General features: G+C 38.2%; 1 protein-coding gene across 1 annotated transcript in view; it reads left to right on the top strand.

Annotated features, from left to right (window-relative positions):
• spock2 (SPARC (osteonectin), cwcv and kazal like domains proteoglycan 2) overlaps positions 1 to 14909 on the top strand; it is a 47162-nt gene that overhangs the window by 26800 nt on the left and 5453 nt on the right. Inside the window, exons 2-8 of the mRNA XM_034026756.3 lie at positions 1710 to 1755; positions 8047 to 8161; positions 8535 to 8640; positions 9224 to 9338; positions 11138 to 11257; positions 12564 to 12782; positions 14780 to 14842. Coding sequence (XP_033882647.3) covers positions 1710 to 1755; positions 8047 to 8161; positions 8535 to 8640; positions 9224 to 9338; positions 11138 to 11257; positions 12564 to 12782; positions 14780 to 14842 — 784 coding nt within the window. The remainder of the gene's footprint in view (positions 1 to 1709; positions 1756 to 8046; positions 8162 to 8534; positions 8641 to 9223; positions 9339 to 11137; positions 11258 to 12563; positions 12783 to 14779; positions 14843 to 14909) is intronic.

Here is a 14909-nt window from a genome sequence, read left to right as displayed (position 1 = left end):
TAGAAAGTCCCTTGAAATAATCAAATGTACTTTTTTACTAACCTTTTTTCTCTCTTCTCTATCCTTTTTTTTACTTTCCTTGACATTCCATGTCTCAGGAAGTGGAGGTTAGTAGTCCTTTCTAAATCTGCATGCTACTTGTTTTCATTAAATTTGAGTTGTTCCCTGGACGATATCCAGAAACCTTGCACTACAGATGTTGCCTGCTAATATTCATTAGACAAAACAGTGGCTTGAATACTAAGGTGACATTGAACAAAAACCATTGCATTTAAACATAGGTACATAGTAAATTACTTAACACAACTGGGTTAAGGAATATATTCTAGGCTTGAAATAATTTCCAGTACGTAGATGCTGGTAAAATATTAATTGACCAACTGGATTAGCCTTTTATTAGGTATCCGTTATAAAAATTCACCATTTGTATAGTTTACTATGTGCTGGTGTATTTATCTTGCTTTACCATGGTTTTTAAAATCTTTACCTTGCATGTGTGTGATTAACTGTCATACTAATGGCTCCTAATACCCCTGCACTAAAATATACAAACCTGTTTTCCTGGTTTACAGTCAAGGTACAGTTTTTTAGGGATAGGAACTAAAAACTAAAAAACGAAACATACATCTGGTGCTTTTGATTTAAGTTCTCATCTAAATCCCTTTAGACAGTGCAATATGAAGTATGTGCATGGATTAAACTGAACCTGTTTTCTGTGCTACATATACACACACACCAAAGAGGCCCATTATTAGTTTCCATGTTGAACATTTTCAAAGTGTTATTATAGTGAGCCTTAAAATATGTTGACCTTCACAGGAAGCCAATAAAAGCAAACTCCAGTGAAGTAATGAGATCATTAAATGACTGAATATTGAATATTAATTCTGTTCATGCATATTTGAAATAATTAGACACTGCCAACCTTGGGAGAAGGAAACCTAAGTGATGGCGTCTAATATTTCTGCATAAAACACAAGGAAACACCTTGGAGCATTTTTGCCTTTCAACACATTACAATAACTGCAAACAGAACGCTGATTAAAATAGGAATATATGGGTATTTAATGGTTTTATAGAAATGGGCAAGAGATGAAAATTACCTGTACTAAATATACTGTATATTACATATATTACTCCCCCTAGGATTTCTAGGTCACAGTAATTCACAGGTTGCAACCCCTGTTCTGCAATTTCTCCTATTCAACTGTTTAAGTCTAATTAAATTCATAGGCACAGCTTATGTCACGTTAATCACAAAACATGTTGATTGGAACCATTTCTTCAAAGACCTTCTGAAATGTTCATTACGTGCTGAAAGTATCACAGCTGATCTGCTGAGTTTCACAATGTAATGTCAAAGGCTAGATCTAGTCAGAGCTCTGACTCACAAATCAGTTGAAATGTGCCTTTAAGCTGTTTCTGACCTATTATGAATGACCTCCAACAATTAGAAAGCTCTTAGGCTTTTAGAGTGCCAACGATTGCCTGTCTGTTCTCAGTTGATATTTAAAGAATCAGTTCTAGATATTTGTTAAAGAAGACATCAGCAATCCAGAACGGATGTCTCCTTTGGCACACTAATAAAGGGTCCATTTAAGTTTATTAGCATTAAACTAGAGAATTGATTTTAAAGTACTGGTTATCACTCCTTAGAACGGCATTAATATAGGTATTATGCATTTAATTTTTTTTCTTCTTTTTTTCAGGATGATTATATTCGTACCTGGGATGACAGACAGGGCTCAGATGAAAGTAAGTCTCTAATTGTGTAGTTTTTATTAGAGACATGTATCTTTCCATTACAGTAGCATAATAAAATGGATGCATGTTAGCAAAACATGTTTAATATTAAACATAGCGGTTCATATGTTCCATAAATAAAACATCCATTTGTATTTAAGTCCATTAAAATCTAGAAATGTAAACTTTCTTATCTTTCGAAATGAAAGCCAGCTGATATTAATAAGAAATGTAGGTTTCTTGCATTTAACCCAATGAAGCCCTTGCTGTTGCTGTCAATGACAGGGTAATGTTGAAACTTTAATAAAGAAAATCCAGGAATGTGCACAGTAAAATAAATACAATTTATTCAGTACGGTTTGGACACATAAAAGTCCTTCATCAGCCACATAGTGCACTGAGGAATTTGTTTTCAAAAATACGTTTTGAATCATGCTGGCAGTTCATCTGAGGAATGTCCGAATGTCTGAATAAAGTTTATTATTTCTTCTACAGTGCACATCCATCAATTTTACTTTTGAACTATGTATATTTTAAAACGTATTTCTTCACTGCAGTTCAACTGCTTTATATATATATATATATATATATATATATATATATATATATATATATATATATATATACACACACTGCTATGCAAAAGTCTTAGACATGTTGCATTTTGCTACTCAGATGCATTATGAGCATCAACAATTTTCTCAAAGCCTCCACTAGTGTTTTCAATTACTATACATTGAGTGAAATAGTTCGCATCACTCGATTTTCAAGGTGTGGTATCCAAAGCATAATCAACAAGTACAGAGAAACATCAGCTGTAATTGACAAACCCAGGACTGGAAGACCCAAAAAGCTGTCTAAGAAGGATGAGCAATATCCTTAAGGAACAGAAAGCAGACAAACGTTGAATTGACAACAGAAATGGCAGAAGGCACAGGTGTCATTGTCCATCAGATCAATAGTACGTAAGAATACCTCTGTGAAAAAAGGGGAACAAGAATAAAAGGCTAAAATGTGCACGAGAACGCAGAAATTGGACTATGGAACAATGTGATTGTGATTGTGAGACACTGCTGCATTAAGAAGAAACGATTATATGTCCAGTGAGGCACACACACACACACACACACACACACACTTTATTGCTTTTGTAGGATGTGCTTTTTAAAAAGACAGGACAGGCATGATTACTATTCCAAAGTAATGTGTTCATCAGTCTGTCCAATCTTTTGAATATTTAATGCTAAGGCACTTAGCTGAGCGTGGCGATATTTATTTTAATAATATTGATCCTACCCTAAAGGGACACATTTAACAGGTCCCATTGATCAACCGCTTCCTTAAAAACGATTAATGAATTAGTGCACAAGTTAAGTTAGAAGGATTTTACATATTCAGGCATTGCAAAATCACAACGATATATTCTAGTTAAAGTTATGTGATCTTTGGTGTCATTTTTTAGTCTGCTGGCGTACCGGCGGCAATGCATGCTGATTGGCCAATCAGTGGTTCTAAGCCGTGATATAATTCCTGGTATAGTAACTGTTGGGTAAATCACTAGACCCGTTGCACTGTTGTATCACTGCGCCTATTGAAATCATAGTAGTAGTAATAATAATTATAATAATAATAATAATAATAACACCTGTCAAAATACCTGGCATTCATGGAATATACCACTGAAGGCATCACCTCATCACCAAACAAAAAAATAAGATCAGATGAAAGCGGGGCTCCCGAGTGGCACATCCAGTAAAAGCACTCGCTAGAGGATGCCCAGAGCTGCATTGTCCTCCGACGCTGTAGTTCTGAGGCGGCTGCACGGTGAGTCTGCAGAGTGTAAAGAAGCGGGCAGCTGACGGCACACGCTTCGGAGGACAGCGTGTGTTCATCTTCGCCCCTCCCGAGTCAGCGCAGGGGTGGTAGCGGTGAGCTGAGCCTAAAAATAACTGGGCATTTCAAATTGGGAAGAAAATAATAAAAACTAATTGGCAATGACTAAATTTATTAAAAAAAAAAAAAAAAAAGATCAGATGAAAGCAAACCCCCTTCCTGCACTTCAATGGTCCCTTCTGCAACAATTGACTTTAAGAATTCTACAGTTAACGGCAACATTCAAATGAATGTCTATGAACACAAAATTGCAACTCAAATAAAGAAACATCTTACCTGATTTTCAATAGTTCATAGGAACTATTTCTCTTGTATTTATTTACTTTAGTAAATCAGTTTTATAAAAGCATTAAGGTACTTGAGGGCGTGGCTTACCGTGTATATTGTCACTGCTTGGTTGATTGCAGATACTCGGCTACACCTCGTAACAACGCACCAAGCAGTGACAATATCCACGGTAACCACGCCCTCTCGTACCTTAATGCTTTATTAACCCACATACACCAACAGACTTTTGTGAATAGTTGGTGTCTTACTAACTCATCTTCTAGCCCCAGAAATCCCTGTTGCAAGTCAGTTTAAGCCACAATGGTCAGAAAAGCTGGCAGACTTTGATTGAGGGCTGCTAGTAGGTTCTCACATGGCAGGTGCTTCCATATCCAAGAGCACAAATTATTGATGAGTGTACAACTTTGCTGCAGATTTTCAACTTGCAGTAATCATTTAGTAGAGTTGTGATTTATCCCACCACACCGATTGCATTGTATCAGTGCATCTTTATGCCTGTATATAGTATTAACTGATCATAACAGCACCATTTCTGATCCTCTTTCCTCGCTATTACAAAATTACCCAGTATTTCTGAATGTCTCATTTTCTAAGCACACTGTGGAAAGATAAATATAAACAAAGGATAAAGGAGATGGCTTTGTACAAAGTATATGTTAAATGTGCTTTTTCTGGCTTTCTTTAAAAAGGCAAGCTTATAAAATTCACTAAGCAGGATTTAAGCAGATTTGAAAACCAATGGCTAATTTTTGGATTTATTCATGTAAGCTGTGTAGACCCATACTGTTAAACACGACACTGTTTCAGCCTACATATTCTTCTAGAGAAAAAGCAACACTCCCTGCTTATGCTGTCGAAATGAAAAAAAAGCTGAAATTCCATGTGTTGTATGTGGCAGGATCAACATGGTGCACTTGTTTCCATGGAAATATCATCCTCTTCCTATTTACTTTAAGCTGCCAAGGCTGGTTAAGGCTCTGGTTTAAGAGAATTTTAAAATAGCAGGAACAAGCTTGGCTATGTTATTACATGTATGTATGTTATATCATCATTGTGCACATGGTCCAGTAGATTTGCTCTTTTTTATTTCCTCATACTTAAAGAAGTGAAGGAACAGTATTCCGATCATAAGTAGCTTCAAGCTAGCTAATAAGACATATCCCAAGCAAATACAAAAGTAGAATGCACTGAAGTCCAATGGTTCAAAATGATTCTAACTGTACTACATTCTCAGAATGTTAAAAACACATTAAGAAAATAAGGTCTGTTGGAGGTCTTGTTTCCATGTTGTCATAGAAAATTAAAGCTTCTTTGGGAATTTGGCCAAAATAAGAGGATCAATATCTTTGTTCATCTTTGTAGGATCATTAATAAATGCAACACTCAGATGTGTCTGCGGCAACTGAACAGCCTTTTTCATACTGAACATTATTTAAATTGAGTAAATAGGTCTTGGTTATCTACAAAAAAAGAAAGTTAGAATTTATAACTCAGAGGATATCACTTGTATATAAGGTAACCAGATGGACAACTGGATAAAAGAACAGTAAATCAGCTTCATGTCACTGCATTTTACTCTAAACCAAAACTATGGCTGCTTTGATTAAGACAGTGACTCTTTTTGAGTTTGGTAAACTAGATGACTGTAATTTCATTGCCAGAGAGATCAATGAACAAATGGGTGTGAAAAGCCTGCATTGGTTGTAAGGTTTTGTGTATTACTTGCTGGCTGCCCATTTTTTTCTGAAGGAAATCAATGGGACAGAGAGAGAGAGAGTGTGTGTTAAAGCAAAGATCTTTCACGGTCTGACAGGTGTCCACCAAGCTGATACTACACTGATACTACACTATTACTGCCTCCATTACACTGATACATCACTATAAACAAACTGAAATGCAACCATTGACCCCACTGTTAATGGGGAGTGACAGAGATGCGACGTGTAGAAAAAGATACACAATAAAAATCTGTTTTATATATATATATATATATATATATATATACAGCTCTGGAAAAAATTAAGAGACCACTGCAAAATTATCAGTTTCTCTGGTTTTACTATTTATAGGTATGTGTTTGGGTAAAATGAACATTTTTGTTTTATTCTATAAACTACTGACAACATTTCTCCCAAATTCCAAATAAAAATATTGTCTTTTAAAGCATTTATTTGTAGAAAATGACAACTGGTCAAAATAACAAAAAAGATGCAGTGTTGTCAGACCTCGAATAATGCAAAGAAAATAAGTTCATATTCATTTTTAAACAACACAATACTAATGTTTTAACTTAGGAAGAGTTCAGAAATCAATATTTGGTGGAATAACCCTGATTTTCAAGCACAGCTTTCATGCGTCTTGGCATGCTCTCCACCAGTCTTTCACATTGATGTTGGGTGACTTTATGCCACTCCTGGCGCAAAAATTCAAGCAGCTTGGCTTTGTTTGATGGCTTGTGACCATCCATCTTCCTCTTGATCACATTCCAGAGGTTTTCAATGGGGTTCAGGTCTGGAGATTGGGCTGGCCATGACAGGGTCTTGATCTGGTGGTCCTCCATCCACACCTTGATTGACCTGGCTGTGTGGCATGGAGCATTGTCCTGCTGGAAAAACCAGTCCTCAGAGTTGGGGAACATTGTCAGAGCAGAAGGAAGCAAGTTTTCTTCCAGGACAACCTTGTACTTGGCTTGATTCATGCCAAAGCTGCCCGATTCCAGCCTTGCTGAAGCACCCCCAGATCATCACCGATCCTCCACCACATTTCACAGTGGGTGCGAGACACTGTGGCTTGTAGGCCTCTCCAGGTCTCCGTCTAACCATTAGACGACCAGGTGTTGGGCAAAGCTGAAAATTGGACTCATCTGGGAGTGCTTCAGCAAGGCTGGAATCGGGCAGATTTGTCTTTGTGAAGGACGCATCTTTGTGAAGGACTCTTAATTTTTTCCAGAGCTGTATATATATATATTCTCTCACAGGGACAATTAGGAGTCAGGATGTATAAACTAAATAACTGTATATTAGGTCCCCAATCTGTACTCTTTTTAGATATTAGATATTTATGTGAATACTGTTTTAATGCAGTAAAGTACTTGGTATCATATTATGCTACTCTTTTTTGTATTTATATCAAACAAATCAATTGGCTACATTGTATATTGCTTTGATATAAATCATACAGGTTTATTGTTCTGTTCATTATCCCCATCACTTCCTGCATCTAGTCTGAAGTGTTCTGAAGGACAAAGCCATTTACCAAACCTAGTAAAGTGTCTTGATGATATAGTAGCATCTAATGAACAGAGTAGTTAATTTGCCATTCAAGTTCTTGTGGATGTCTCATTTCTGAAGTAGGGTTTTACAGAAAAGTTGTGACAGATACAAAATCGCCTAGGAAGACAGATAGACTGTAAGAAGACTTGTACAAATATGCCAGGTATGGAGACATTCACCTGATAACATTTTGACAGTGGGAGCGTTTAGCATAGAATAGTACATACAGCAATGATGTACACTGGCATTGTCTAACTTGGACTTTCCCAGTATAAATACTGAACCAATATCACATCTTTGAATGAAGAGCAGCTATGGGCTTGGATGAAGCACAGCAATAATGTACCTGTCACAGCACTAGTCTAGTAATTAAGGTGCATTTATCTGAAACAATCAATGCCCTGGATTCTAGCAGATTGTTGCCTCTAAAAAAACACTTAAGACGTGCCTGATGTTTGCGTGATTGTATGCTATTAGTCAACTTGTCACACTTAAGTGAACACTAATGCTCATGTATTGTTTTTGAACATGGTTGGTATCCCTAAATAGAGTGGGTTTGCAGTTTTAGTCAATGGAGGAAGCCCTTACTGTATATAAACCTTCTCATTGTACATGTTACTGTCAGTTCTCTATTAAGAAGAAAGAATAATATAGTTAAGACCATACGAGATCTGTGTTTAAGCCAGACACCATGCCTTTGTTTAAGCAGACAGGGCTGAAATATTAGTGCCTCCCTTGTGCTGACACATGGCAGTGAAGTACCCATGTGGTGACTGATCTATGTGAGACAGCCTGGCGGTACACAGATTGCTTCCCTGGAATGATGTTCTGAATCACTGTCTCTCTGCAGCTGTGGACACCACCAAGGACCCGTGCCAGAAAGTGAAGTGCAGTAGACACAAGATCTGCATCGCCCAGGGCTATCAGAAAGCCATGTGCGTCAACCGCAAGAAGCTGGAGCACAGGTGAGAAACAACACCACATTAAAGACGAGCACTGTAAGGCTTGAACTACTAGTAGACACCCATCCGTTTTGAACTATGAGGTTCTAAAGTCACTGTGTAGTTTCAATGGTATGAGCCATTGATAGAATTATATCAGTTTGAACATATTAATATTGTTTAGCTACCATCTGTATCACAATGGTATGAATCAAAAGCAATACCATATCAGTACCAGTCCTTATTAGTAACATTGCCATTTTGTTCCAAATGTGGTAGTTTCCTTAAGTGTTTTGTTAGTCGTAAATTTATTTTTCCACCTTTTCTGTTAGATTATACATGCTGTAGTCACAGGAAAGCAGGAAACTGTATATCTTACCTTTGGTCCTTTGTCTAGAATCAAAGAGCCTGCCGTGAAGCTCAATGAAAACAGCTGCAAGCCGTGTCCAGTGTCGGTTTCTGCCCCAGTGTGTGGGTCTGACGGGCACAACTATGCCTCTCAGGTAAGAAATAATGTATCATCAAACTGTACCTGTCAGAGACTTAACATAACCAGCACAAAGCTGTACTATAGCAACACAATACAAATACAGCAATTCCATGGAAGAACATAAACCACCAACCTCCTTCAATACTAAATATAGAGCACATTCACATTGATTTTCCTATAAAACATAGTGACCTTAAATCTGTGGAAAATTACAGTGGGTGTTGAATAATTTAATAGTGCCACCAACACTAAACCCAGACAACTCTTAAACCCAACTTTTTGCTCAAAATGTAAAAATAAAAAGCCAGTTTTCTGGCTGCATGAAAATTAGGAGAATTTATATATTTATATGTAAATGTTATTCTGAGCACTATGATGAGAAATGTACACCATTAACAAAAAGAGCCAACAACAAGAGATGTTCTCAGTGTTATATAAATATTTTAAACACATACTATGCCTGGCTTCACTGAATGATAAAGTAAATAAAAGTTAAATGGCCGTTGTTTAGACAACTGATTTCCTCAATAACAATTTAGCTGTGTGCTTTCATTAGTTCTGGCTGGGTGCTGAGCTATTTGTTTGTGTGCTTTCAGTGTAAACTGGAGCAGCAGGCCTGTTTGAGTGGAAAGCAGCTGAATGTGAAATGCACAGGCCAGTGCCCCTGTACCACAGAGCCCACCACGACGCCAGACACGGACGCCAAACATGGTAGGTTAGACACTGATGCAGGTGGGCGCCAGAACCTCTATAACATTATCTAGTATACTCATTTAACTGATAGAAACTTAACACAGTATCTACGCCTGAGCAGACTAATTTGCTTAAACACCATTGAAGTAAATAGGTCAGTTGTTAAGAAGGGTGTGGTTTACAGCAGGCTCTGGCACACACTGCAGTCAGTAGCTGTGAAAGGGAGGAATTCTACAGAAGTTAGGTGAGACTGGCCATGTCCCCCAGTAATGGGCTGACTCTACTAAAACAGCACATAAAGTCACTCTGTGGTTGTATGTTGTAATTATGGTTTGCTAAAAAAAGAGAAAATCCCTTGTGAAGAGGATATAGTTGTACGTCTGTATGTATGTATGACACACAATTGTCGTGAAACAATTATTTGCCATAAGTTATTGAGAATATCAGAGCCTGGGGGTTATATTGGGGATGTTTGTCTGTCCATGTGTATGTCGTAATATTTTTGCATATATTTGAAGAACCGCTTGTCCAATTGTCATGAAACTTGGTACAGTATTAACATTATTTGGCATAAGATATTGGTAATCTCAGATCATGGAAATATATGTTGTTGATATATGTCGTGATCGTGTTGATAGCTCTAATTTTGAATTCACAGCCATGATGGGGGGTGTATGTTACTGGCATACATTACTTGTTTTAATACATTCTTTGTAACCCGTTTGCAGAGTCTTGTAATGGTGGCACTAATTTCATCCCCATCCTACTGTTTATTTCTATGATCAAGCTAAAAACATATTCATAAGTGTTCTAGTGTAAGACCTTAAAACACAGATTCAATATGAGCCGAGTTTGGATATGATATTTACAAAAGGAGCAAAGTTGTGAATATGTGAAACGTAAAGCCTAGCGTCTATCTCTCACAAGGGGTTGAACTGAGTTGCGAACCTAATTTGCATGAGAATCCCTTCAGAATGAGCAGTCGGCAGAGGCTAAAGCAGAACAATTAGAGCCATGAACCTGTCTTTAAAAAGAGATCACGGTATTAGGTAGCTATTATTACATTTTCATCCAGAGTGGATCATTTATTCATTTGATTTAATTATCTAGAATGTGTTTGATCCCCTTATGCTCTTTACAGGCGTAATTCATGTGTGTCATCTTTCAGTTTGACATACTATTTGCTTTTTGAAATATTTATTGATTGTCAGTTTAATATTTAGAAAAAGCTGACATATTAAGCAATGTGACTTTTTAGTTTCCGGATGATAAAGACCAAAAACTTTAGATTATTAGGACAATTATAATATCATGCAATAAAAATGTACCCTTTTGATGGCTGTAATTTTACTAAGCTATTGCCGGCGCCATTACACTGTAATGATCCTATATGTTAGAGACCTCTGGTAATGCTTTTGCAGAGTTATATAAACACAGCCAACAAGAAAAGCCTCACTACAGGATAATGGAGGATAATACTTTCATCTGCCAGCATTGTGCATAATAGGATATTAGGATCCCGGGTGACACAAACACATGTAACTCCCTTTGAAAGGTGTTCCAGGGCATTATATACTGTAGAGCCTGCTACTGGTCCCTCATATGGGTTTGTTCAGCTCAGTTAGTCTAAAGTACAAGTCATTTTCAATAACTGACCTGTAAGATCCCCTTTCAGCTGACCAGGTGAGTGGGATTGACACCTAAGAACTTGATTTTCTGTGCTGGTATTTCACAAGGAATCTCTGGTTTCTAGATATCTAGTACTCCTGTTTTGTTCTGTGATGATTGCCCTTGACTCTTCATGCGGTTTCTTTCAGAGAGCTGCACAGGACAGGACCTAGCTGACCTGGGTGATCGCCTCCGAGACTGGTTCCAGCTTCTGCATGAGAACGCCAAGCAGAACAGCTCAGGAAAGCCAGGAGCGAGCACAGTGTCTGGTGAGGAGGAAACCCTGTGGAAATCCACAATCAGCTTCTATGCATTTTCAGCAACCTTCAGTATGCAATGAATAATGAATGCAGATCCACGACCTGTGCCTCATATTTTTCTTCCAGTTAATTTAAAACCATTTAACTTCATTAATAAAGAACAGTTAAACAGCTGAGGGGCATCGCAACAGTGCAGATATTAAAATAGACAAGCAACGTATTGGGCTGAGCACCCTTCTCTGTTATGCTGTACTGTATGATACAATCTTCAAGCACCCCACTAACATAGTCAACTACAAACACTACTTCCTTGTTTGTGAAGGAATTTTCACCTTATCACCCTAGTGCTTTATGTGTTAATTCACAATCGCCTCTTGCCTTTTGTCTCTGGAGGCCTGAGTTAAAATTGTCTCCACCTAATCTGTCACAGTTTGCCGCAATTCACTGCCAGCACTGTACCTGACAAGAACATGCTACTACAATATGCCATTTTTTAAATTAATGCTGCTAAGCTCCTCAATGCAGTATTTCAGTCAGGTGATGTATCCATGGGTTCTGTATGTTTTGCATGTCCCTTGTGGTGATGGCCAGTGAGAAGAGACCATCACAGGGATCAATGTCAATTAAGTAAAGTGCAAATGTGACGTAACCTGCTCTAATACAATATTGCAATATTGTAGGTAAAGTACCTTGCTCAAGGGTACAGCAGCAGTGTCACCCACCAGGGATTGAACCCACAACCCTCCGGTCAAGAGTCCAGAGCCCTAACCACTACTCCACACTGCAATTTAAAAAATGCCAAATGTGTTAAGATCCAGTTGAAATATCTATAGAATCATCATTTACCAACATTGTTAATGTCGCCTCATTGAATTGGTTTCATAGAATTGGAAGTAAAAGTTTTGGTCAGAGAAGTCGAAATAGCACTTCAAAGCAGTCGGTTCTGGGTGTAGTTTAGTCTTGGATAATTGCTATGGGAGTTGCATTGGCCCCTGCTCACACATTCTGCAGTGGTGGAAGCAGGTGCTGCCAACAGTTTAATTGCTTAAAAAACTAAGCCTGTAATCTAGTCCTGCTGAGCCTCGAGAGCAACAGGAAAGAAAAGTGTTTTGTGGATTCAGTTCTATTCTTTCTTGTTTAACCAGGATGAGATTTGCATCTCATTCCCTGAAGGGGGTCCTGGCTGGGGATCTGCTTTTTGCAAACCACCCCTGACCTAAACGACTGCACTTTCTTTCTTCCCTGTACCCTCCATTGGAAGCAACTGTAATTCCCAGGTGCTGTATTGAGTATCAATGTTCTTATTTGCCCCCAGTGTTGGACAAGAGTCTTGTGGCCAGCTGCAAGGATTCCATTGGCTGGATGTTTTCCAAACTGGACACCAACAATGACTTATTCCTAGACCAGTCTGAACTGGCAGCCATTAACCTGGACAAGTACGAGATCTGCATACGGCCTTTCTTCAATTCGTGTGACACGTACAAAGATGGGCAAGTCTCTACTGCAGAGTGGTGCTTCTGCTTCTGGAGAGAAAGTAAGTCAAACCCAACAAAAAAAACAAACAAACATTGGAAGTGCTCCGGCCTGGTGCGCTACAATGGAGGACTGTGAGTCAGGAGTATTAGGGGATTCTGTTTTAAAGACAATGATGATAGAGATAAGGTTAACAAAAGTCACACAGTGAGTGAGAGTGAGATGAAGCTCAATCTTTGATGGGTCCAACAGCCTCTTGTAATTCACAACATTTTCTTTTATCTGAACCGCTAACCTGAAGTAGTACAGTAAGAGCTGGAGAGTTGTTCTGGTTTTACAACATGACCATGTATTTGTATTGCTTGTTGTCAGCAATAATGTATCATCTCCTGCTGGGAAAACCATAGAAGCTCCCATACATTACATGCTTGTGTATGTTTGCTGTATATTAAGAGAACTGCAGACCCAGATGTTATAAAACTTGCTTTGGGCATTCTTTAGCTTATTGAGAGCATCTTGTCCTCCTATCGGTCGTTATGATGCGTTGATGTGGTAAACTTACTTTCTAATCACCCTGTATATATATGCCAAATCCAGTAAATCATGTAGAATACTTGTTTGTATCATGAGTGCTGAATAAAACCTAAACTGTAATAGTACCAGAATGCACTTCTGCTGGAATTATACCAGCATTACACTTCATGTTAAAGTTAACATAGCACTGCTCACCTCAACTGCCTTGACCATAGCCATATTTCATGACAAGGTCATCACAAAGGGTCTATTTGAGCCAGTCCAGTCCTTCGATGTAATGAGAATGGCTGGACTAGTCCATCAACTGACAACTATGCAGTGCCATTTTTGGAATAAAATATAAATAACTTGAACCCACATTTGTAGAACCACAAATATGTTTTAAAATAGTTACATCCTCAGGCAATTCCCTTTGTCCCTTGCAAGATGTCTCTGACACAAACCAGTATATATTCTGCTCTGTAAATTAATGGTTTGGTTCTTGCTTGGCTTAGCATTACACAAACAAGCGTACTGTAAGTAGACGTGAGCTTTAGAAAAAAAAAGCCTATCAGTTTTGTGACATTTGAACTAAGCATGCTCAAATTGCAGACTCAGTTTATGACTGCCACATCTGCTTGGAGCCCTGCTGACCTTACCCTCCTCCCTCCCCCACCCCCCCACACATTTGACCAATACAGACACATTTCCCAGGCAGAGCGCTGTTTGACTCAGTCCTAGTGTGCTGTGAATGCACTCACCTTCAACTGGCCAGTGATGCATAAACACAGCCAATGTTTAAGACAGTCTGAATGGCATGACAACATGACAGGCTGCCAGGGACTGTTCTCACATTGCTTTCCAAATCAAGCCCGGGCTGCTTTCTGTCAAGACGTCTGAATAGGAGTGTTTTGTTCTTCACAAATGCCCTTCAGTTTAACCGTTTTTCAGTAAAATTTAAAGAAGAATCTAAAAGTACATTTCAGTTATAAAATATTGTAGTTTTATAAACAATGCTGTATTAAATATATCAAGGCAATTAGTAGTGACGGTTTCTTACCTTGTATTAGTTTTATTAACATTATCACCTGTCCCCTTTTTTTAATTTATTTATTTTTTCTATTTAACCAATGTTCATGCCAGAATATACTCTGAATTGTAACAACTTGTAACAACCAAGAGTGTCCCAGGATAAACTGTTGCATACGGGTACCTTTGCTGTTGGTCACATGGTGTGATTGAGTTTGAACTGCAACACATGAAGTGATAAGATAGCATCTATAGTGATGTCTTTGAAATTTCTGCATATTGCAGGTTGTAAAAAAATACAAGAACGAAAAGATTTGAATTAGCTAGTGCTAATAAGAGGAAAGAAGATTTTAGACCCTGGTTGCACTCCTTTATGGCTGGTGAATGTATTGCAGTGGTACCACCAATTTGTAATATATTAGAATGAAATAGTATAACACAGAACATTTTGAGCTGTCATTCACCATTTAAAACTGCAACCTATAGTACCATACGTGTCTCTCTCTTGCCCTGCAGAACCACCTTGTCTAGGTGAGCTGGAGAGAATACAGGTGCAAGAGGTGGCCAAAAAGAAACCAGGTAAGAAAGTACAATTTTGCCTCTGAGCAACCAAGATCAACCAAGTCCATTTGAAACGAAGCAAGGA

Source organism: Acipenser ruthenus, chromosome 7 (assembly GCF_902713425.1).
Source record: "Acipenser ruthenus chromosome 7, fAciRut3.2 maternal haplotype, whole genome shotgun sequence".
Lineage (NCBI taxonomy): Eukaryota > Metazoa > Chordata > Actinopteri > Acipenseriformes > Acipenseridae > Acipenser > Acipenser ruthenus.
The sequence above is the reverse complement of the archived record's forward strand: the minus strand, read 5'-3'. Positions and strand labels throughout refer to the sequence as shown.